The sequence below is a fragment of the Aplidium turbinatum genome, chromosome 7 (genome assembly GCF_918807975.1).
Source record: "Aplidium turbinatum chromosome 7, kaAplTurb1.1, whole genome shotgun sequence".
In the NCBI taxonomy this organism is placed as follows: domain Eukaryota; kingdom Metazoa; phylum Chordata; class Ascidiacea; order Aplousobranchia; family Polyclinidae; genus Aplidium; species Aplidium turbinatum.
Window position 1 is genome coordinate 16,295,002 of NC_137478.1, and position 23,663 is coordinate 16,318,664.

Below are 23,663 nucleotides of genomic sequence, written 5' to 3' on the forward strand. Positions count from 1 at the left end.
AAAGTCGAACATAGGCTATAACCAAGCAACACAAAGCTGACAGTTGCACATTGGTTCAGCGTTGGACAGTGTTGGAGCAATTTTAAGCTAAAACTCGGTTATCATTACTTCATCATGAAACAATGGTGATAAAGTTCAGCCGAATTTGTTTGTCTGTTAATGGTGTAAAATAATCACTTGAAAAAAAGCATGTGGTACGCTGGTCACCAAACATATTACTTCAAAGTTTGCAATTTTCTTTGTCCAATTTATCACTAACAAGTTTATCATTTCTTTTAAAACAATAATTGTTCAAAAAAATATTGGTTTATGCCTACAGAACCATTTTTATTAATTTACATTTTTTCATGTTCTTTTCCACACTTTTTCTAATGAAAAAACATAAAATCGTGATCCACAAAGCGTTTTCATGAGGTCCGTAAAGGTTTTTGAATGTACAGCATGATTGATAAATGCAACATTTTAAAATTGTTTCTCGGCAACCAATTTGTAGCAAGAATTGACAGCGATAGACACCGTGTTTTGCCCATGAGGCTGGGCTCGTCAGTATCGCATCACTAGTGTTGAACTGTTTTATTCGCATCAGTAGCTCACGGTACAAAAGATTGACACGGTGAGAGAGTACAAACAAACATAGCCAGGTCGAAGACTTTAGGAAACCGGCCTGCCACACCTCGCGGCGGCGGGGAGCGGCGTGATTTATGGGGTGACGATGCACCCGGAGGGTTAAGTCCACCAGCTTAGGTCGCGAGGGCCAGGCTGGGGAGTCGAGGTACCTGTGGAGGGAGAGTGTGGATCGAAACACTATATGGCCGTCCGCAAATTTAGAATGGCGGAGCGGGCCAGGGAGACAGGCTCTTTCTGCATAGCCCAGAAAGAAGCCCTGCGACGGACCGGGCGACCCGTCGCGTGTGGACGCTGGAACCGGCAGTAATTGACCGCCGGGCAGCGCCCACGCGTCCTCGCGCAGGTACTTTGACTCTTATACCCGGTCTGCCAATAGGCAGAGCGGATAAAATTGGGGTCTCCCACGAGGAAGAGAGTCGAACCATTTAAGGAAGATTTGGCTTTCGTGGCAGACAAATATTCAATAAAAATGTGGAGCAGAGGCTCGATGAATCAATATACTGTAATCAAAAAAAATATATATATATATATATATATATAGGTGGGAGTGTAATTAATACTCACTGGAGAAGAGTAAGCTTTCATTAGGCGAGCACGGATGTGCACTGGCCAGACGTTGAGGCAGGTTCGCCCAGCTGGGTCGGGGAGGCTAGCGGTCGAAACCAGAGGCACTGATAGGCTGCATTACCAGTAAAAATAGAAAATTGGGGTAGAAGTTTTGAGGCTGCATCGAGTTGATCAGGGGATCGTGTTGATCAATGCATTGAAAGCGGAGCGATGTTGATCCGAGCGGGCAGAAACAGCGTTACAAGGTGAAAGCAGCGTATGACAGTTCGAAACAATTGATTGATTAGTACATAGAGAATCTAGTGATGATTGAAATTGCTTAATTGCTATTAAACCAGTCTCAAGTCACAATGTACAATTGTACATGAGGTATTTTATTTCCTTCCTTTTTACTTTAGAATGGTTGTTTTTGAAGAGACTGGAGTATCATATAAAATAAATGGCGCAGGTTTATAGAAATAAGGTGATGACATAAGGTGATCAATTTTAAGCCAATATTGTTATAAGGTTATAACGTCTAAACGGTTTGCTGTCTTGCGCGCCCGGATACTTACTGCAACGTTATTAGGGAATAAGTTTCTGATCGCTGATGTCGTCTTTTCTATGACGTAGCCCCTCCACAAGTGAGCCCGGCGTTCCAAGCTTTCCAGACGCGGAAGGATCCTTTGATTGAGAGGGAAGCCACTTTTCTAGCCACCTCTGCTACCCCACGAGTAGGAACGCCCAAGGCCGTCAGAGCTCGAGAGCTCATCGGGGCATAGCTCCCGAGGGAGCCTACGACGAACGGAAGTGACAGGACGTCCCTGCAAGGGCGCTTCCTGTCTTCCTTTATGTTGACACATAACTCGCCGTACTTGTCGTGTTTCCTGTCGGCGGCTTTTCGAAGAGAATCCGCGCCGTTGTCGAACGGACATGTGACGTCACATACGACCGTGACACCGTCAGGGCGTTGCAGGACGATGTCAGGACGCAGATCGGCACCGCCCGCTTCCACGTGCTGTGGAACCGTACTATCTATGGAAAGCCCGGGTTGCCATTCGGCAGGCACGTGCCCCACGATCTCCCTTAATACCGAATTGTGTCGTTCCGTGATGACAGTCATCACGGTAGGGCAGTGATTCAATATGTGGGGGAGAGTCTCTTCCGCTTTCCCACACGCACGACACATAGAAGGTAGGTAACGGCGGCCATGGCTTGGTTTTGATTCAAGTGGCATTAGATTCAATCTAGCTTTGTACGCAAATACTCGGTCCGCGTGATCCAGGAGCTCCGGGCGCCGGGTCCAGGAATTTGAAAATCCGGACAGGCAGTGGGCACTGACCGTCTTGCCTTGGTCAGGTTTGGATTCCCACTGTCTCCTCCACCACAAGTCATTGTGTTGATGGAGGGTCAGCACCACTTTTTTCCTTATAGGAGGGGTGATTGTGGAGCTCCCCGCGGCCAACTCAAGGCCGCCATCCGGGCGGGCGAACCAACGTACGTTCAGGCGACGGGTGGCCGCCGGGACACGGCCCCACAGGCTCTCGCCTGTAGGGCACGGTCTAGGACGGGCGCCGTCAGGAGGGGGGTCACTATTCAGATAACTGGCCAGGGGGTCAGTCGTGGGATCTGGAGTGCCGAACCTCAGACAGGCATGACGCCTAAGCAGCCCGAGAGCGACGGCAGAGACAATGCTGTCAGGTGACGTCAGCATCTTGAAAGCATGAGCTAGCGAAAGCGTGTCACTTTTGCGACACAAGTTCGTGATGCCCAAACCTCCCAATGTAGGCTTACAGTAAAAGAACGCGCTGCAGGCCCACTTGGGAAGACGCCACGCCACCTTCAAACACCGCAAAACCAGTCGGTCAAGCTTCAGAAGCTCATACTGTCTAAAGCGCCGCACTCGCAGATGGAATGACGCGGACGGGAGAATGATGGAAGTGAGTGCCAGAAGTTTCTGGCTTGGGGTAAGAAAGGATTTCATCAATAAGGAAATGTGCTTCTCCAGAGTGGAGATGAAGGGTTGGGTTAGGGATGCGTCCGAGGCGTAACCGGTTCGAGCGCCGAGGTATTTATACGTCTCGCCTTTGGGGATGACTCGAATTTTCTCCCCGGCAAGGGAAAAAGGTTTCGGGTCGACCCGCAGACGGGACGCCGACACTTTCCCATAGGAAAGGGTGCCACACTTGCGTGGGTTGAACCGTAGCCCGGACCAGGAAGAGAAGGGTTCAGTAGCAGATAGAAGAGAGATCATCTGCTCGCGATCGGAAGAAACGAGACAGATGTCGTCCGCATAAGCCATACAACGCACTTTGATGTCGTCTTCTTTGGCAGGAAGGTTGTAGCCGCAATCCGTTTTGTCACGGACGCCCCTGAGGAGCACCTCGATGACCAAATTGAATAGCAGCCCCGACAACGGGAAGCCCTGACGGACTCCCCGCCCCACAGGGATACGGTCGGTTTCACCATTGCCGCAGCGGACGGTGCAGGTGTTGTCGACGTATATGTCGGAGATGCACTCAATAAGGTCTGTGGGGGCGTCGAAATGACGCAGGACCTCGGCTATGCATTCGTGCCGGACACTGCCAAAGGCGTTTCGAATGTCCAGAAACGCAACTGACACAGGCCTTTTGCGTGACTGTGCATCCGAAAGGATGGTGTCGAGCATGAACACATGCTCATAGATGCCCTCTGTGGGCATGAATCCCTTTTGCTCTCAGCTGATAACATTCCCCTCCACCGCCCATCGCTGCAGGCGCCGGGCCAATACGGCGGCGTAGATTTTATAAATGTTTCGGCAGATGGAGATGGGCCGCCAGTTGCTGACGTCGTGCAGGTCACCCTCAGGGTCTTTACATATGAGTGTGATCCTGCTGGTTCTCCACTGGTCCGGTACACGACGGTTGATCCGGCAGGTCTCGAAAAGGCTGGCCAAGAGTCCCCCTCTTGGGTCCAGGGTCTTCCAGAAACCGTAGGACAATCCGTCAGAACCAGGAGCGGAACCGACATCAAGCGACTGGAGGACCACCTCCACCTCCCGGGCCGTAATGGGACCTTCACCGTCATCGACGGGGAAGAGGTTCACACTATCATGCTCGTAACGGTGGGAGTTCATCCACTCGGGCATCTGCGAGCAACTCCCAGCTTCAGGAGCGGTCATGTCGCGTCGAAATCTCTCCTCAATTTCTTGAGGTGGGATTTCGCAACGACGGTCACTGTTTTTTCCTTCAACGATCCGGCGGACTGTTCCCTTCGCGTCTCGCGAGAAGGCGGCTCGCAACCCCACGCCCCTACGATATCGGGCTCCGTTCCCGTGCAAACCCCCGCCGTCCGACCGAGGAGAACTCCCGTTCGAACGACAGCGAGCCGCGCGAGCCCGGGCGCCACGATTGAAGCGTGGCTTTCGAGGACGTGTCCTCTTGGGCGGCGAAGTGCCAGCGATCCACTCTTCCAATTCAATGCAGAACCGGCCGAAATTTATGCCACCCGCCAAAGTAAGGTTCACTAAACTGCAAAGAGCCCGCCTGGAGCTTTTCGTCTTACTTTCCCTGACTGGTTCAACAGGGTTCTGGATGGATCGTTGAATGTTGGGTGAGATGGACATCCCTGGGGTAGTCTGTGGGAGTCCGGAGTCAGTCGTGGCTTGGTTGCATGTCATGGTGTCACTTTGGGGTCGAGTCAAGGTTTGGGAAGAGATAGTTGGCAAGAATTTAGAGTGGGTGGTTTGGGTAGGTGGGATAAAAGGTTGGGCTTCAGCAGACAGCGTCGAGGTACAAGGTTGTATAGGACAGATGGGAGCAGGATTAAAGGGTAAGGAGGAGTGAGATGAATAGCGCTGAAGAGAATTAGGAGAAAAGGTTTGCATGGGCGGCTTGGAGGAGCTGATGGGGTCCCCAGCTTCAGCTCCGGTGGTAGCCGTCAGAGGCAGAGAAGAAGAAGGGCGCGAAGCCGGCTTGGATAAACCGAGCGAGTCCACTGCCACGGCTCCAGTGGAGGTCGGCTTGCGCAGAGGTACATGTAGAAAAGGATTCGCGCTAACAGTAGGGCCGTAACAGTCCGTGGTCGGGCTATCGGGCGAAGAATTGGAGAAAGAGGAAAGAGATTCGCTGTTCGACGAGTCAGACGAGTCCCCACTTTCCGATCCAGGTCCGGCCGAAGACAGATGAGGAAGAAACAACACATCTAGGTCAGGCAAGCTGTCAGTGTCAGCAGGGCTGAGCGAAGTCTTGCCTGGATGAGATAGAACAGTACGGAAAAGTTCAGGCATAAAGTCAGGTGGGGGGGGGCAAAGTGGAAGTGCTGTCTAGGCCTTGGCGCCAGAAGACTTGAGAACGGATGACAGAAGAAGGGGGAAGAGGGGATGACCCCTCGACCGATGCGCCTGCAGTCGAGGGCCGGCGCCTTCCACGCCTGACAACAGAGGCGTAGGAAAGCCCAGGCTTGGTCATCATAGGGGGTCTGGTTTGGCTCTCCGAGGGTGTCGGGTCATTGCTCAGCCAGGGAAGGCAGGTTGGCAATTGAAGGCCCTCGGGGCAGGATCGCCAATGCTCTTGGGCCCCATCCAGCTTGTAAGCTCGAGGGAGAACACGGCAGCACCTGCTGCAGGTGATCAGGAACTCGGCGCGCGAACCATGAAATGCTCGCATATGGTCCTGATATGCCTGCACATCTCGGTAAGGTTGAGATGCCCTCCTGCAAGTGGAGAAAGGACAGAGAAGGGGGAATAGATTCGGGAGGGTGAGGCGAATAGGGCAGACGGACTGCAGTCTATTCGACCTCGGGAAGGGTGACTCGAAATGGGTGGGGTAGCCACGATGTGGTGCGGAATTGCGGATCGGACACTCGTCACCGTGACGAAGTGACGAGTTCGCAAAAAGCAGTGAGTCTACCGGGGAGGCTTCACCATCTGGGTTGAATGAGTGACTACTCACAGGAACCTGCTTCCTCGTCGGCCAGCCTAAGCTAGTGGACTGAGAAGGTGGGAAGGAGAAACCAACACCGGCCAGGTTATCTCTAGAAGTCTTCAAACCTGCACTACTTGAAAAGCGAGACATAATTCAAATGAAATAATTTTAAAAAACTGGTTATTACAAAGATTTAAAGTTTACGGCGACGTTTCTAAATTTAGAGATTTAAAAGTGACGATATAAGAACTGGTAGCAGATTGTGATGAAATGAATTTAAAAACCAACGATTTACTAAAGATTTGACTGATAAAAAGCAATTTACGTTGATTTAACGTTACAGGATAATATTATAATGTAAAAATGTCAGTGACAGATAAATAAACTAAAAAGAAAATTTTAATTACGAATTGGTGGGAGGAATAAGAGGAAAATGATAATGCTTTAAGAGCAATTGAATGAATGTACAATTGTGACGTCAGTTCGTAAACTTTACTCCAGCTAGCAGAGTGACCCTGCGACGATTAATAAAATACAACAATTAAATATAATATAATACGCCAAAAGTCGTTACAATTGATTGGAAATAAATCAGTTATTGAGAGACAATATTGGTACAGAGAAGGTCAAAAATTAGGCTAGGATTTTTTTTTTTAAATATTGCAATTGCTTTTAAATTTACGAATAAAGGTTATTAAAATGGAAATAAAACACAAATAATTACAGTTTTAAAGTCTTTCTGTCCTTCTTTCTTAAGCTAAAAAATACTGTCTTCGGGGTAAAGATGGAGGGTAACAAGACCGGGCTGGAATTGCGAATCCCGGTGCTTGCTAAGGGTGGGAAAGGTTAACAAGGGTAGAGGTTGGGTACTGAAGTCTTTTCCGTTGATTGGGTAGGGGTTGATTATTAAGCTAGTCTTCTTTGTTGATTGTAGATGAATTTTTCTTGAGCTTTTTTGTCTTTAATTTTTCCGAATGGCTGAAAACTGTGTAGGCTACTTTTGTACTTGTACTGGCAAGTTTCTTTATCCAAACTGTCTACTTTCCTGGCGAAGTTTTGCTTTATTTGTAACTGATGAATTTCCAAATCTATCGCATTCCAATCTATTCAAAATTCCAAACCAGTAGAGCTGCCACAAGGATATTCGACTGCCGCTTTATCAGTCAGTTTGACTCCTATCGTTGTGGAAAGAAAAGAGCCAACAAAACCAGCAGGCGCCAGGGCAGAGGCTCTTTTCTTTCCACAAAGATTAGGCTCTTTTCTTTCCAAAAAAAAAGCCCAGCCAAAAAAAAGCCCAGCCTCATGGGCGAAACACGGTGTCTATCGCTGTCAATTCTTGCTACAATTCGGCTGCCGAGAAACATATCGTTGATTGGATGGTCTGAATGGCTAGCGTGGAAGCTACACCGTTATGGTTAGCGAATCGCAACTGCTTGCTGTACTGGTAAGTGCTCAGTCTTGTGCTGATAACCGGGAAGAACGCCCCTTTCTTCACAACATTTTAAAATTGGTTGTGCTTTATTTGTGTATGTGATGCCTGGTGCATGGTTTCAAATTTCAAAAGGTGTCGCACATACTAAATTTATATATCTTGCTGCACAAAAATCGCTAAACGTTACTAGTGAAATGCATTCTGTCTTATATAGCCTTCCGTCTGAATACTTTGTTGCAGCAGCACAGTTAGCCTGCGGTCAGGTACGATGCAGCAATCTATATCCACATTGCATGACGTCACAATCGGCCTTGTTATCTCGGTGATAACGCTTGAACCCATGGGGGCTGATATAATTTCCCTTATGATTTCTAGACTAAATGTGGTTTATATCTATTTGAAGTGGTAGCTTTGTATATACAAATCGTTAAAGTGTCGAATCACTAAATCTCTAATCACTGCAAAACACGTAGTGTCACTGATTTTGGGTATACAAATCGTTAAAGTGTCAAATCATTAAATCTCTAATCACTACAAAACATGACAAAAAATTTATTTGTTGCCAGATACTCTTCGGATTTCTAACACAAGTTCCAAAATCTATTCCACTATTTGTATGGCAACAACACCACAAAATATACATAAAAACAATTTTCATTCATTTTGTTTAGGTTACTACAGGTTGCGCTGATCATCACAGATGCATTTTGCTTCTTTGTGATGTCACAGATGTTGCCATCATTGTTGCTTGGTTTCCAGTTGGACAAATTGATTGAAACTTTGTCGTAACGGATGAAGGTAGCCTGCAGTAATTCTGAGGGTTTTTTTCTGCAGATTGAATTACGGATATAATATTTAATATCTTTTCAGAATTATCGATTCATTACTGTTTGCATGTTTCTTCAGACCTTCTGAAGATCCGTTAGGTGAAACAATTTGTAAAGGCTTCAGATAGTAATAACTATATTTGATTTAATTTGCTCTGCTTTGCTTTTTTGCTTAGCATTGAGCACTTTTTTGTAGTATTAATAGTTTTCATTGTTTTAATTTTGCTCCTGACACTGAGTTAGTTGAGCACTTTATTTTGATACTACCATCCAGTTATTATGAATCTGGAAAAGATTAACAACGGTTATTCTTTAAAAAACATTGCTATTCCAAGTAAGGATCGATATTTGAAGACGATGTTAGGTAAGATCGAAAATTTTATTAAACGTTTACGTTGGAAGGCCTATTTTTTCGATCTTAACCAGCAGGATGTTTCTCAGTCTGAGCATTTTAATAACTTTGGCTTTACGACTGAAAGAACACCTCCACAGCATGGTGCTTTGATACCATTTGAGAATGGTTTATACGAGATGGTTCGTAATATTAAGTTCAAACCCATTTACAATTCTTTTCAGAGAAAACTAACTAATGACATTAAGAACATTATTAAATCTCCGGATCTGTTGATATCAGCAGATAAAACTACTAACTTATACAAAGTAAAACCCAGGATTATAAAAAATTACTTAATGATAATGTATCGGCAAAATACAAAAAGGTGAATCCTGCTATCAGTGACTCAATCAATACTGAGGCTAAAAAGATTGCCAAGGCGTTAAAGGTTGATGATCGGGTTGAAAAAGTATCAAGCAACCCAGCGTTTATTACACTAAAAGATCATAAACCTAACTTTACATCGAACCCTAAATGCAGGTTGATTAACCCTTCCAAGTCCCAGATTGGCCGTATAAGTAAGCAATACTTGCACTCTATAAACGTAACCATCCGTGATGCATCACGACTGAATCAATGGAAAAACACAGACTCTATGTTATCCTGGTTTAAGGCTATTTCATCTAAACGTCAATGCACCTTTATGAAATTTGACATTGTAGATTTTTATCCATCCATTACGGAGGAACTTTTGTGTAAAGCAATTGAGTTTGCCAAACCATTTATGGATTTGGATGATTGCATCATACAAACAATTTTCCATGCTAGGAAATCATTGCTTTTTGATGGCGGTGAAACTTGGGCTAAGAAAGATGGTTTGTTCGATGTTACAATGGGCTCATTTGATGGTGCTGAGATTTGTGAGTTGGTTGGCTTGTTTCTTTTGAACGAACTTTCTGCTATTGTTGACAGAGACATGCTTGGCTTATATCGTGATGATGGTCTGGCTATTTTGCGTAATTTATCCGGCCCTAAAGTTGATCGTTTGAGGAAAAATGTCATTCAATTATTTAAACAACATGGCTTAAATATTACTATAGACACTGGACTAATTGAAACTGATTTTCTTGACGTCACTTTAAATTTGCTATCTGGTAAATTCTGGCCTTATCGAAAACCCAATAATGATCCAATTTACATCCATGCCCAGTCTAATCCCCCACCCAACATTAAGATACAAATCCCTACTATGATTGCCAAGCGATTGTCCACCACATCATTTGGCCAAAATGAATTTGACAAGACTGCATCTGTTTATAATGATGCCCTTTTGAAAAGTGGTTTTGCGGAGAGAGTTTGCTACAACCCTGCTAATAACTTGCGTACATCTAGGAAAAGGAATCGAAAAATTTTATGGTTTAATCCTCCTTACTGCTTGCAGGTTGATAGCAATATTGGTAAGGAATTTTTCAGGCTTGTTTCCATACACTTCCCGCCCCATCATAGATTGCACAAAATATTCAATCGTAATACTATTAAGCTGAGCTACAGTTGTACTCCGAATGTTGCAAGTATTATATCCTTCCACAATAAAGCAATATTGCAGGCTGATAATGAACCATCGCAGCCTGGTTGCAATTGTAGGGTGAAGCCAGATTGTCCTTTGAATGGGCAATGCTTGCAGCAGGCCGTTGTTTACAAAGCCACCATTGCTAACGGCCCGAAGGTTCTTAATTACATTGGTTGTTGTGACACTACTTTTAAAAAACGTTTTTCCAACCATAAATGTTCCTTCATGAATAGGTCTAAACGAAACAGCACCGAACTATCTAAGGCAGTTTGGGACCTTAAGGACAAGGGTGTTGATCCTAAAATAACTTGGTCCATCCACAGCTGTGCTCGGCCTTATAGTGGAGGTTATCCAATTATCCATTTAAATAAAACATGATATCCATTTAAATAAAATAAACATCAGAACACACCAAACGAGCATTAGACAACAGACACAAAATTAAACCAGATTTCCATTTGTTAGGGCATACAGCGTTATAATTTAAAAGCAAGCCAGTGTTGGTAGGTTTTCGCCAAATCCAGGTGTCAAAAGAATTGTGTTTAATTTCAATTTCAACATCAAGAAATATATAGATTATGTCTGTAATAGAAACACTAACAAACCAACTTTTTGCAGATAAGCCACCAAGTGGGTAGTTTAATGGACTGGTTTGCTACTACGTTGGACGTGTGTGGGGTCCCTGCCCCAACCGATCGAATCATTGACGGTGTAAGCCTCAGGTCTGTGCTCAGTGGTGGAGATGAATTTGACAGGTATGTGTGTAGCTTTGGGTCATCATTTGTTGTCAATATAAATTTTATACATTACACAGCTTTGTTTTGAACACAATGCAGTCGAGTTTAGTATTTCTAATCCATGTCTTACAGGCCTATATTCCACTACCGCGGTAATGCATTATTCGCTGTACGTTATGGCTTTCACAAGGCGCATCTATGGACGTGGACCAATTCATGGGAAGAGTACAACAAGGTGATCTCTTGATGGTGTTGTTATATTTGCTTCACTATCATTAAAAAAACTTTTTTTGTGATATTTTAGGTCAGTGCTCTATAATTTTTTTTTGCAGTTTACCTTTTATAATTTTTCAAAAATTTTGTGTCCCTCAAAAGTAGTAATGTTTCATCGTCATCAATTTTGCTTCAAAAAAGCCTGGTCTTCATCCCAAGACATCAGGGTCAACCAGTTGTCTGCGGCGACTCCTCCATCTCTATTGTTGGTATCTTCAGCTTTCCGTTTTTTTTATCATGTCATCTTTCACGATGTCATCCCACGTTTTCTTTGGTCTTCTTTCTCTCATTTTTCCTATCCCTACTTTATTCCAAACTAGTTTTGTCAAATTGTTCTCATCCATTTGTTCAAGATGTCCAACCCATCCCAGACAGTACCCATACAAGTATTCTTCAGTATTCTCAACATCAGTCAACTCTCTAGATATCATTTTTAATTTTGTAGGAAAGTGTCTTGCCATAGATGATGCCGACCATCTTTATTTCTGTCGTTTGCTTTTGCCTGATATCTGTCATCTTCATTGCCCAGCATCCACTTCGATAACATTTTATTAACATGGGAGTTGAAAATTTTTAAACATATAAAAAAAATTACTGAATGAAGTACCTAAAAAGACTACTTTTCTGATATAACAAAAATGTTCCGATAGCTTTGCTGAAATCTTCTAGTCACATCAGTTTTTGATGCAACTTTGTTATGGAAATACTGCAAATTTATTGTGCAGATGTGAAATTGGGGGTTACTGTGTCTTTTTTTTTTTCAACCTAAAAATATCGCTAGATTTTGGAATTCTTCGTCGTATGAGCTTTCTTCCGGACTATATGTTTGGGCATGAGGTCAGCAGCCACTCGACAGGGCCTTTAGTCCAAGCGTTCCATGTGGTTGATGGATTGGGCACTTGGGCAGTCATGGACGGCATGGTCTACTGTCTGGTCTGTGGCACCACACTTGCATCCCAGTGAGGGAGCCAGGCCCAGGCCTCGAAATTCGTTTTTGTTGACGGCGGACAAACGTGTCCGGTCTGAGCAGCTATCTCGGCGGACAAATGAAGTTTCACGGCGGACACGCCAGTTTTAGCGTCAAACGTCATGTTTAATCAGTATAATCACTTTATCTTGATAGTTCTTCGCCATTTGATAACTATAGCTACGGTTTAAAAGAAGTCAATCTGAAATGCTTTCATCAGATCAACGACGTGCGCTTGAAGAGTCAAAGCGCTGTGTAGCTGCTTAATACGCTGCATAACTGATTAACTTCCACCGAACGAGGTTGTGTGGCTTCTTGCGTCACAATGCTCTGGGCACGAGTCGGAAAACTTCTACACCAACGCTACTATTTTCTAATGTGCAAAGTTTCACTAGGCTTTTTTCTTTAGGTTTATTTTTGCGTATCATTTAACAAAAGTGAATTTTCTCTGGCCTTTTCTTTCTCACGGTAATACCAAAACTTAACAAATTTTGCTGTAGTAGCCTACTCGTAGAATCTAATTTTGTAACCAACCTTGCCTTATCAATATTACTCGATCAAAGCCAGACATTGTGACGTAAGACTTGAACTAAGTTGCGCGTGATTAATGTAGAAGTACTCCCATCGATTCTTAGCAAAGAATTCACCTTTGTTACGCTGATTCGATGTCGTCAATCGTTGAAGCAACGTAAAAATCGAAAGTTTTTCTGCTTGAATGAAAGCTAAGGGATACAGTATTCACATTTTTTAGATGCGCAGGAAATTATACTCTCGCAACAGTTGTTCGTGCTATACAATGACGATTAGTATCGCTGGTTCCTGTGTTAATTCTCGGCGGACAAATATGACCGATCTAGATGGTACTTCCCGCGGACATCACATGCTGTGACGGCGGACATGACCGCCGTGTCCGCCGTGAATTTCGAGGCCTGCAGGCCCCATCTGCACATGTCTGAACGAAAGCGACCGACACAGATTCGTAGATGGTTAAGCCGGACCCACGCAAGTCTTGCGAGGGACATTCCTGGAGGGTGGGGATCGATTTCGGGTAGGAAATCACGGAGTTGGGAGGTGTTGTTTTGCCACTCCGTGTTCCAAGTGTAGTTCATCCAGTGTGCCGCACTTATTCCAAGATCTTCAACATTGTTCAGAAGCTGTCATGCGGCGGCACAAATGGGTGTCTTGATTTCAGTCGCAGCTGTTCTCCAGGTAGTCGCTGGAATGTACTGTGGAGGAGGTGGTCGGGGTCCAGTGCGCGACGAGCAAGGGAAATCATGGCTCCTTTACGGCAAAGCTCAACGGGTTGGATGCCTGCAAGGATGGGAAGGCAGTCCGTTGGAGTGGGACGCAGGCATTCAGTCTCAGTGCGTCATTGATGGCGAATTACATACACAAATATAACATAATTAAAAAGAAACTCTAACGTTTTCGACACATACGTGAGTCCTCATGAGGACTTACATATCTGCAATATACATAAAATGAAAATTGTAAGGTAATTTGACTTTGCACTATAGCTGTAACTGTATACTAGCGACACTCCAGACTGAACGACTGACACAGGAATGATTACAAGTAAATTATACGGTGGAAAACAGATCACATGAGGTGTAAACTACGGGCATTTGACAAACAAATTAGAACACACATAAGAGGAACGATGAGCCACAGGCAAATAACTGCCGGTTGAGAGACGGATTATTACGTTTGATTCTTAAGGCTTGCATGATCTTAGTCTGAAATTTAGATCTGCCTCGAGAGATGATTTTAAATTGGTCGATTGAGACATTGTCAGTGCACGTTTCACAAGAGGCGATGTGCCTCTTTAATTGCGCTTTTGGTTGTTAAGTTTGGGTTTAAGTGGTCCCCGGCGATGAAAATGGATAAAAATACACAAAACGGACAAAAAGAACCATGGAATACCATGTAAAAATGAAAGATACATTGAAAAATAGTTATAGTTTGTACATAGCGATTGTAGTCTTCTATCACATAATGCTTTTGAATAAATGTTTTTGCTTTCTTTCACAGTAGCCTACAAACTTCAGGCTGTTGGGTTTGGTGAGAGCATAATTTGGACATGTACTCGTAGGCTATACGTCTAATGAATCTCTGTTTTCTTCATCAGGTGTAGCCAGGCCCGGATTTAAGGGGGGGGGGGCAAAGGGTGCAGGTTAGGGTGATTCATAAAATGTGAAAAAAAATTTTTTTTGAAAATTAAGTGGGGCACCCTCTTATTTTGTGCCAATGCCTGAAAAAATAAGCCTGTGAAATTTTTAAGACAATTGAAACTATTTTAGGGGTTGCTACCGACATCGAAAGTTTTCAGTATATACCATTGGTAAATAGCTGTACGGAATTATGTGATAGGAACATAATAACAACATTAATTATGGTATTTCAGTGTTAATAGATGTCCAGAATGTCTAGTTACTGCATCAGTGTAGACTTGTTTCTATCTGGATATTGCTGTCTGAAGTTTTTGACTGCCAAGATGAGAAACTGCTTTTGCTCTTCATCATTGGTGTGCAACAAATTATATTCATTCATCAGCGCCACTCCACGTTCAGCAATGTCATTGACAACTCTCATACACTGTTGAGTTGCTTTTGTAGACATGTAGGTGTTATTGGTTTCCCAAAAAGATGGGTCCTGGCTCAAAAAGTCAAAATTCAGTCCAGTTATTTCAAAAAAACGTGTAGTGTTTGCTGTCCTGCAGTTCTTTAGTACCAACACAACAGTCGTCAAGTCCACAATGGCACGTTTGGAAGGATTCTCAAATCTTGAATTCTTCAATGCAATTACCATTTCACGCTTTATATCAATTGGTACGTTATCATCAAAAAATGGAAGTGCAATCAGATCTAATACAATTTTGGTAAAGAGGTCACTTTCTTCAACCACAGACGTATACAACCAAGCAACCACACGGCATTTAACATAATCGATTAAAATTGAACATAAACTATAAGCTACAAACGTTTTCGGCCATACACACGTTAGCCCTTATCAAGTAACAAAAAATAACTGCTTATCATATCTACAATGAAAATGAATAACTGATCTAAACACTGAATTGAAAAACGAAATGCGAAATGAAACGGCAGAACAAAGGAGAAAGGCACATCACATGGCGTTTAAATTACACCAGGCAAAGACGCATCATATGACGTATCAAGAAAAGACGTTGAGTACATAAGAAGCACCTGAGGCAAACAACTGTGCATTGAGGCGAGGATTGTATGATTTTATTAGCAAAGCCTCCTGGATTTTAGTGTCGAATTCGGTGGAACATTTACGCATAATTCTAAAGGACTCCAAAGATGGTTTGTTATTAGAACATGTTTGACAATCGAATATGTGATCTTTAATGGCACTTTGCTTGTTCAAATTAGTTAAATCTAAGTGCTCCCTCACTCTCGTGGCCAAATGCCGCGTAGACATACCGATGTATCAGATCTTGTGACAGATACCAGAGATGTCCTAAGAATTTCTTCATGGCAATTGTGGAAATGCTAGTATCCGTTACCGATGAATGGCTTTCAGAAGCTGGAGATCGCGGCGTGGAGCAGTACATGCTGAAGGTGCTGTAAACCAGGGTTCTATGTACAGCCGAATTACAAACAAGCAAATTTCCTGCAAACCTTTTGTTTCTCTTGTGATCAACTTGAATTGTGCTCGAAACATCCAGATTTTCAGAGAATAGATTGCTTTTGCCCGGAATGGCCCGTTTTGGTGAGTCCGATTCGGTGAGATCCCTATTCGGTGAGAGCCCTATTCGGTGATTTTTTTTTTAAATTATTATTGGGTACCGTAGCCTAATTGTCATTGCCGTTATAGAGTTAGGAGTTTAGGGTTAGGGTCTTATTTCAACGTTTAGCGACGTTAAAACGATGTAAAAGCGGCAATGATAATTAGTCTACGGTACCCAATAATTTTCAAAAAAAATTTCAAAAAAATCACCGAATAGGGCTCTCACCGAATCGGACTCACCGAATAGTAGCAGACCCGCTTTTGCCATCCATCTGGCACGGTAAAGTCAAGCAGGACTTTTAAATGATATTCCTTTTAAAGGAATGCCTCCCAAAAAGATGATGGTCAATTCTAAGAGTTCTCGATAGTCATCTCGTGGCTGATATTTTTCCAACTGGTCCTTAGCAAATGCAAGCATGTGGTGACGGATGTCAGTAACTGCACTGGTAGTCTGTTTGTCAGATAAAGCTGTCTGGTAATGGGATTGGTCAATATAAGACCAATGTGCTTGAAATCGTTGAAAGATAGCAATATCAGGACTCTTTGAAGGTCCCAACAAATGAGTCACTATTGCTGCAAGCACAATTTCTAACGGTGTCGACAGGCGAGCCACAACAGCTCTTTTCCCATTTTTGTTCAACAAGAGTACATGCCCCATTCAGTCGTCCAGTGTTGACAGCTGTTGTGTCAAATGACATAGCCTTGATTCTATCACATAATCCCCAGTTCAGTGCAGCTTCATAAACTGCTGCAGCAGATGCTTCTCCACTCCCTGATTGTAGTTTTGGAACAGCAAGGAGCTGATCGACTCCATCTCCTGAAACTAGAATGGGAAGGCGATCCACAGTGTCTTTTCCAGCGATGTCAGGCAGTAACTTGCTATCCCAATGAATTGTTAATAGAATTTGTGGCTGGAATTCTGCCTTCAAGCCCTCTGCAATAGCCTTTCGATGTTTCATTCGCTCACGCCGAATAGTAGCATAACTGACTTTGTACTTGTCAGGATTATGGCCAAGGTTTTGAAGCATTGGCGTAAATACAACAGCTGCGCCACGATCACTCAGCTTGGCAACGTCGAGACTTGCAGCAAGTTTCTCATTGAATAAGTTTAGCCGTCCCCTTTTCCTTGGAATCAGTTGTGATGAGTGATGTTGATGTGGTACCAGTTGCATCACCAACAGTTTTGTCATCACTGTCACTTGTTATATCTTCTACTTCAGATGATGATGATGTTAAAAGGATTTGTTCATCCAAAGATATTTTCTCTGCTTCTTCTTGTGCCTTTCGTCTCTCAAAAGTTTCAATTCTTTTTTGCAGTCTGGCCTGTTTCTTATATATATGTTGCCACATCGACAGCACCTATTTTGCCACGGCGCCCCTTTTCTCTTTGAGCAAAAAGAAAATCTTTGTTTTCCTGGTTAGTCATCATTTTTAATGCATCACCATGTGCAATGTCAAACAGGTATTCTAGTCCTTCTTTCCACTTTTTCTCTTTTTGTTGTAAACCATCTGAACGCTTGGCTTTGTTTTCTTTATTTTTTTTTAGATTTCTTCATTCTTTGAACAGATCAGCAAATTTTTTTACAACATGTTTTTTCAGTCTTGTTGGAATGCTGGCTTTGGTCCATACTTTCATGACATCTTCTGCAGTACAGTGAGTTGCATCACTTACTGGTTTCGTTTTATCTTTCTTGTAATAGAAAAACAATGCTAAAACTTCATTCTTTGAAGGAAGCTTGGCAGTACACAGGGTTGATGAAAACTGGCCAACGAGCCATATGTCAGTGCCTTTCCTTGTAAATGGTTTATGATCAGATTTGTTTTGCTTTGCAGAGGCCATTTTTGCCATGACAAATTTACTCTTGACTTTACTCTATACGTTTTGGTTTAACTATTCAGAAAACTATCTGAAATATATGATCTTCTTCAAGCTTTCTAATTCTAACATAACATACAAACTTTGCTCTATTAGGCTGCTTACTAAATTTAGCAATAGGCTATTGTTAGCCATATTTTGTATGTAAGGCAATCAGTACTTCAGGTTACCTGTGCCTGTCACTATTTTTTATTTATTTGAAGTCTAAACACTTCAGAGCTCACTTAAACCTTTATAAACTAAAAATCCTCACAAAACTTTTAAAATTAATCAATTGAAACTGTTAGCTTCTGAAACTTCAACTAGCAAGTACTTCTGCAGAACAGAGAGAAGGTAGATTAATCACTGATCACTTATGAGTCACAATACCTTAAAATTTGTCCATTTGCTATCACAAAAGAAATCATATTGTGACATCACACTTACCTTTTATAATTGCTGTCAAATTCAAATCCATGATTAATATTGTATTGACACTGTCTAGTTGGGCCTCCAAAATTATTTGAAATGGGTTGACTGTAAAAACTATTGGTTTTAAACAAATTTTGTTGTGAAATACGGATTGCTCACCCATGAAATAGGGGGAATAGACACGAATTACGTTATCATAGCATCTTTGGCTTAGGATATATACACATGTCAATGTCGCTCACCAAAATCAACGCCCCCTAGTGGTGAAGATATATAACTTATTAAGCGTACTATAACTTATTAAGCGCTTACCCAATTCAAATAATTTTTTTTCAATTTGTCTAGTGTTGATTAGGGGTCATTTCTAACATGTTTATTTACAAAGTAAACTTTTTTGCGTGTAAAAAATAAAAAAAAAATTTAATTTATAACATTTCCCCCCTAATTTAATCCTCGGTAGCACCCCCTAAAAATTATCCGATTTCCGTAAATTTTGAAGAAGTTATTTTTTTGGAATTGGAACATAATGGGTGGGTGCCCCATAAAAAAATTGAAAGTGCATATTTATGCATCACCGTAGTGCAAGTGCTCCGAGCCCCCCTTTTGAAGGGTCCCCGACGTGGAAAAAATGTGATTTTGTGTTATTTATGCATCACCGTAGTGCAAGTGCTCCGAGCCCCCCTTTTGAAGGGTCCCCGACGTGGAAAAAATGTGATTTTGTGTTATTTTTTTTCTTCGGCTTTTGCAGTTTCTGCAAAATGCGATGCATTGCTGGATTACTGCTACTGTACACGTAGAGGTGGTTTTTCGCGTCGACAGAGCAAAAAAAATTTTAGCACAGGGGCTCCCCGATCTAAAAGTGCCCGGGCCCCCCATCAACTAAATCCGGCCCTGGGTGCAGCTACAGAATAATTCAATTTTGTGTGGTAAACCCTAAAACAATCTTTGTTTGCATGCAGGCCTGGCTGGCTTGGACAGTCAGGGCAAACTTGGGCGGACCATAAATGCGGCTACTTGGGTGGACCATAAATGGAGTTCTGAATGGAAGTCAAGCGCCACCAGCCTATTCGTTCAGCCCCGACGCCCCATCGGCCTAACGCTACCAAGATAGGCATGGGTGCGCCTCAACCGTCTTCTAAGGGACGGCGTCGGGCTTTTCCGCTCAACCATGCACCAACGGGGAATGGCCTCTTCTTCCTCCTGTGATTGTGGTGCCGAGGAACAGACCGCAGACCACATCATCAATGACTGTTCCATCTTCAAGCCATCTAATGTAGTGAAAGGTCTGCATTAGGGTGTTTCAAAATTTCACCACTTTTAAATTTCAAAACGAGTACCTTTTTTTCTGATGGAGTTTTGGCCGCTGATTACGAATCTGGCATTATTTTTTCATTATGACGTCATCTTGAGGGTGCCCCACGCGATTTTTCGCGTTTTTTCAATATCTCGAAAACTACTTGGACTAGACGTATGGAATTTGTATCAAATGATGCAGAATATACAATTTCCTATCTCTACTTAAGAGTGTTTAAAGTCGTATCTGCTTCAGAAAAAAAGTAATTTGAGAAAAACACTTTTTTATTGTTTTTACATCCATTCCATATCTATAATCTTCGAGCTATATGACAATACATTGTGACGTCAATTCGGTAATTGGTAATAACAATGGTAATTGTTTGTAAATCAACGATGATAATTGTTTGTTGACAATACGGGTCTTAAGGGATAAAAACAATTTCCAATTTGAATTTAGTTGGTCAGTTTTAAATGCAGTATAAGCAGGGATATGGCATGGTTGAGATCTGTTGAGGTTAAGTCTCTGATAGTCTCGAAAAAGTTACTTGGAAATACATTACCAACGTGTGGAGAAGTTATAGAGCACTATCATTATATTCAGCAGCTTTTAATGGATACAGACACTAAATTTTTGAAGAAAACTCCAGGATTCAATGATATCAAAGATGTAGTTATGAATGACAGTTCAATTGTGGGGAAGAGCCAGCTTGCCTGCTATCGAGTTGAGAAGTATCCATACAAAACTGAAGCAACTTATTCACAAGCTTGCTGTGGCAAGAAAACGTGCCAAGAAATTGAAACTTATTTCAATCAGCGATGGCTGGCTCGACCAGCTCTTTGATATAACCAAGTGCCGGTGTGAAATACCAGATATATTTCAAACGTATAAAGGTAAGCTGATTTGTAGTTGCAGTTTTGACCACAGAGTTCCAGAAAAAGAAATTATGTTTCTGAAAGATCAAAGATCCGTTAGAAGAATGATTTTATCTTCATCCAAAGATGCACTGTTTAATATACACAAGCTGCAGAGTGTAATCAAGCTCAAGCGACGCACCACGGCGGAAGATGATATTGAGAACCCCACATCCAGTAAATTAAGAGCTACAATAAACGGAGGCCTATCCAATTCTAAAGTTTTGTTCAATTCGTTGAGACCGCGCCAGTTCGATTTAAATATAAATTCTAATGAGAGCAACGATGATGTTTTGGAAGCAGAGACGAGTGATAATGTTAGGGACACGTCAACCTATTTCGACCTGGATTACCAACCTGCTCCCAAGCATCTTGCAGGAGGAAAAGCTTACCTTAAAAAACGTTTATTTTCGATCAGTACCAGTGACTGTGTTAAAGCAGACCGTCGTTTAGTGTCGATTCGCCAACAATCCGATCTGCAGCGATCAACTGTTGGAGAAAAAAATATTTCTGCTTCGCCAACAACTGTACTTCGAAAGCGCGAGCAGTGTCGACTTGAAGCTTTAAATCAATGTGAGTAAGAGCTGAAACATGCTAAAGCAATTCAATTATGCTATGATGGAATAATCATAAACAAAATGGACAGGTACATCTTTTTGGGACAATTTGTGGATACAGGAGTCAAGTGTGAAAAAGTTATAGCTGTGAAAACTTTTTTGGAAGGAATTTCGGTAACTTCTCAGACCATTTTTAACTGTGTTACCGAGCAAATTTGTGAGGATACTTTAAGTAAAATATATTCAGTTATGTCAGATACTACTGCATTAAACACAGGGAAAAAATCTGGTATAAATAAGTGCCTGGCCGATTTCTTCATGGAACGGCATGGTCGAGGCATGCACACATTGGAATGCTTATTTCATGTTAATGAAATATATTTCACTCATGTCGTCTAAAAAATCGAAAATCAAAATTGTAATTGTCATATAGCTCGAAGATTATCGATATGGATATAAAAACAATAAAAAGGTGTTTTTCTCAAATTACTTTTTTTCTGAAGCAGATACGACTTTAAACTCTCGTAAGTATAGATAGGAAATCGTATATTCTGCATCATTTGATACAAATTCCATACGTCTAGCCCAAGTAGTTTTCAAGATATTGAAAAAACGCGAAAAATCGCGTGGGGCACCCTCAAGATGACGTCATAATGAAAAAATAATGCCAGATTCGTAATCAGCGGCCAAAACTCCATCAGAAAAAAAGGTACTCGTTTTGAAATTTAAAAGTGGTGAAATTTTGAAACACCCTAGTCTGCATGTCATGGATGATGAAACCAAAAACTGGCTGCTCTGTAGTAGCCTTTCAGTGTAGTCTCGGAACATCGTGAATCTGGGGTGGTAAAAGGATAGACCCTCGGCCCCAGAACCTCACACGACGACAACGACCACCCTCTTCATCATAATCGGGAGACACATCCATGGATCTATCGTCAAGATGTAAATCATTCAAATCACATCCCCAATCACTCCCCGGGCTGTCAACTGTCATAGTCAACATGCGGAAACGAAACTTCTCTATCAGCAATACTGTATCAAAATTGCCCTCGCTGTTTGTGTCAGCAAAAATCTGACCTACCGCTTCCTCCGTATTGAATCGACTACCTCGCACATTGCTCCCCGTTATTTTAAAGTTTGATGTTTTTAAACAGCTGCAAATAACTTCTAGTGCATAGAAACAAGCCAAGATGGCGCCTGCAAGTCAATAACTAGCTTTAACAAGGTTTTAACTGACTGCCCGGTATTACCGGGTACATGCATTTCACCGACATGTTGCTATAGCCGGTAACACTGGGTACACGCGCTGAAAGGGTTAAACGTTGCAAACAATTAATTCTCTTTTCACTTTTCGGTAGAATTTTATGATTAAATGAAAGAAGTATGCAAACGAGAAGCAAATCCTGATACTATTATCTGACTAATTCTTTTAAGTGAGATACGCTTAACTGATGGTTTTACTTAACACTAGATAGGATTTGGTTTGGGATTTCAGATTTTGATCCAAATAAACGATGGATACGTTAAAACGGTACATGCTCTTTACCGATTTTGTCTTCACAAGTTGTATAGCTTTTTATAGGCAAAGTTTGCTAAACATTGACATAAAAAGATAGTAGGAAAGATGAGCTCATTTTAACGCAAAATTTGGCCTGGACGTCTATTTTACCCATAACAACAATGTGCCAAGCGATCATAGCAAAATTTAGTATTTTATCATTGCCCCCTTTCTGTATAGTATATCTGGTTAAAGAGCACTGTCTTAGGCAACGTATGGTTTATTTTCAGGGTATAACTTTCTGCCGAGCACAAGACCTTGCTGGTGTGACCACACACGAGCAAGTTAACCGAACCTCTGATCCTATTCTATTCCACCTTGGTAATGACCCAGGAGAAAGGCACCCCATGAAACATTCGACTGAGTATCACGAAGCTGTCGGCGTCATAAACAACTTAGTGAACGATCATACAAAGACCTTGAAAGTTGGTGCTCCACAATTTGATTGGTGTGACGATGCAGTGATGGTAAGTGATGTTGCACTTTTGGTGGTAGATAACTAATTTGCTTGTTTCATCACGTTCAATAACGTATTTGTCACAATATGACAAACAATCGGCTGCTTTACCAAGTAGCCTGAACCAAACAAGAACAAGCGTTGTTGGAAAATACAAACTATAATTGATTCATGGAAGCACAGTAGGGCCATTTTCACAGCTTGATTTGATTGCAAAGCGCAAAACCATCCACATAGAGAAGTTCCAAATGCCCCAATTTTGATGTGTTTCAGAAACCACATATCGTAGAGCAGGTGTGTGCAACCTTTATTACAGGAGAGGCAGATATAAATATCTGGGTGAAACCACGGGCCGCACGTTTATTTAACATATGATTTCTGGTATGTCTTTGAAGTTTTCTAGTAGTAAACTGGTGGAGGAGATCTGCTTGACTATCTTAGCGGCTGCTATGCTGCGACGATCCTTTGTCCATTACTAACTTAGTTGGTCTGTCTGCACTGTCTAAGTACCAAAGAATCGGTCAACGATCTCAATATTTTATTAGAAATCGATTTCATGATAGGCCGTAGCCCTCACATCTTCAGTCTCGTATGAAACAAGTGACGGTTCGTGCAAAGAAATTGAA

General features: G+C 42.3%; 1 protein-coding gene across 4 annotated transcripts in view; it reads left to right on the plus strand.

The window, feature by feature from the left end:
• LOC145774037 (N-acetylgalactosamine-6-sulfatase-like) overlaps window positions 1-23,663 on the plus strand; it is an 85,034-nt gene that overhangs the window by 55,839 nt on the left and 5,532 nt on the right. For 3 of the 4 annotated variants that reach the window (XM_082585169.1, XM_082585171.1, XM_082585170.1), the window contains 3 exons: window positions 10,859-10,995; window positions 11,110-11,212; window positions 22,811-23,047. In XM_082585169.1, coding sequence (XP_082441295.1) covers window positions 10,859-10,995; window positions 11,110-11,212; window positions 22,811-23,047 — 477 coding nt within the window. Of the gene's footprint in view, window positions 1-10,858; window positions 10,996-11,109; window positions 11,213-19,216; window positions 19,541-22,810; window positions 23,048-23,663 lie in introns of those variants that run through there. The other variant, XR_014289997.1, reaches the window with a different exon arrangement.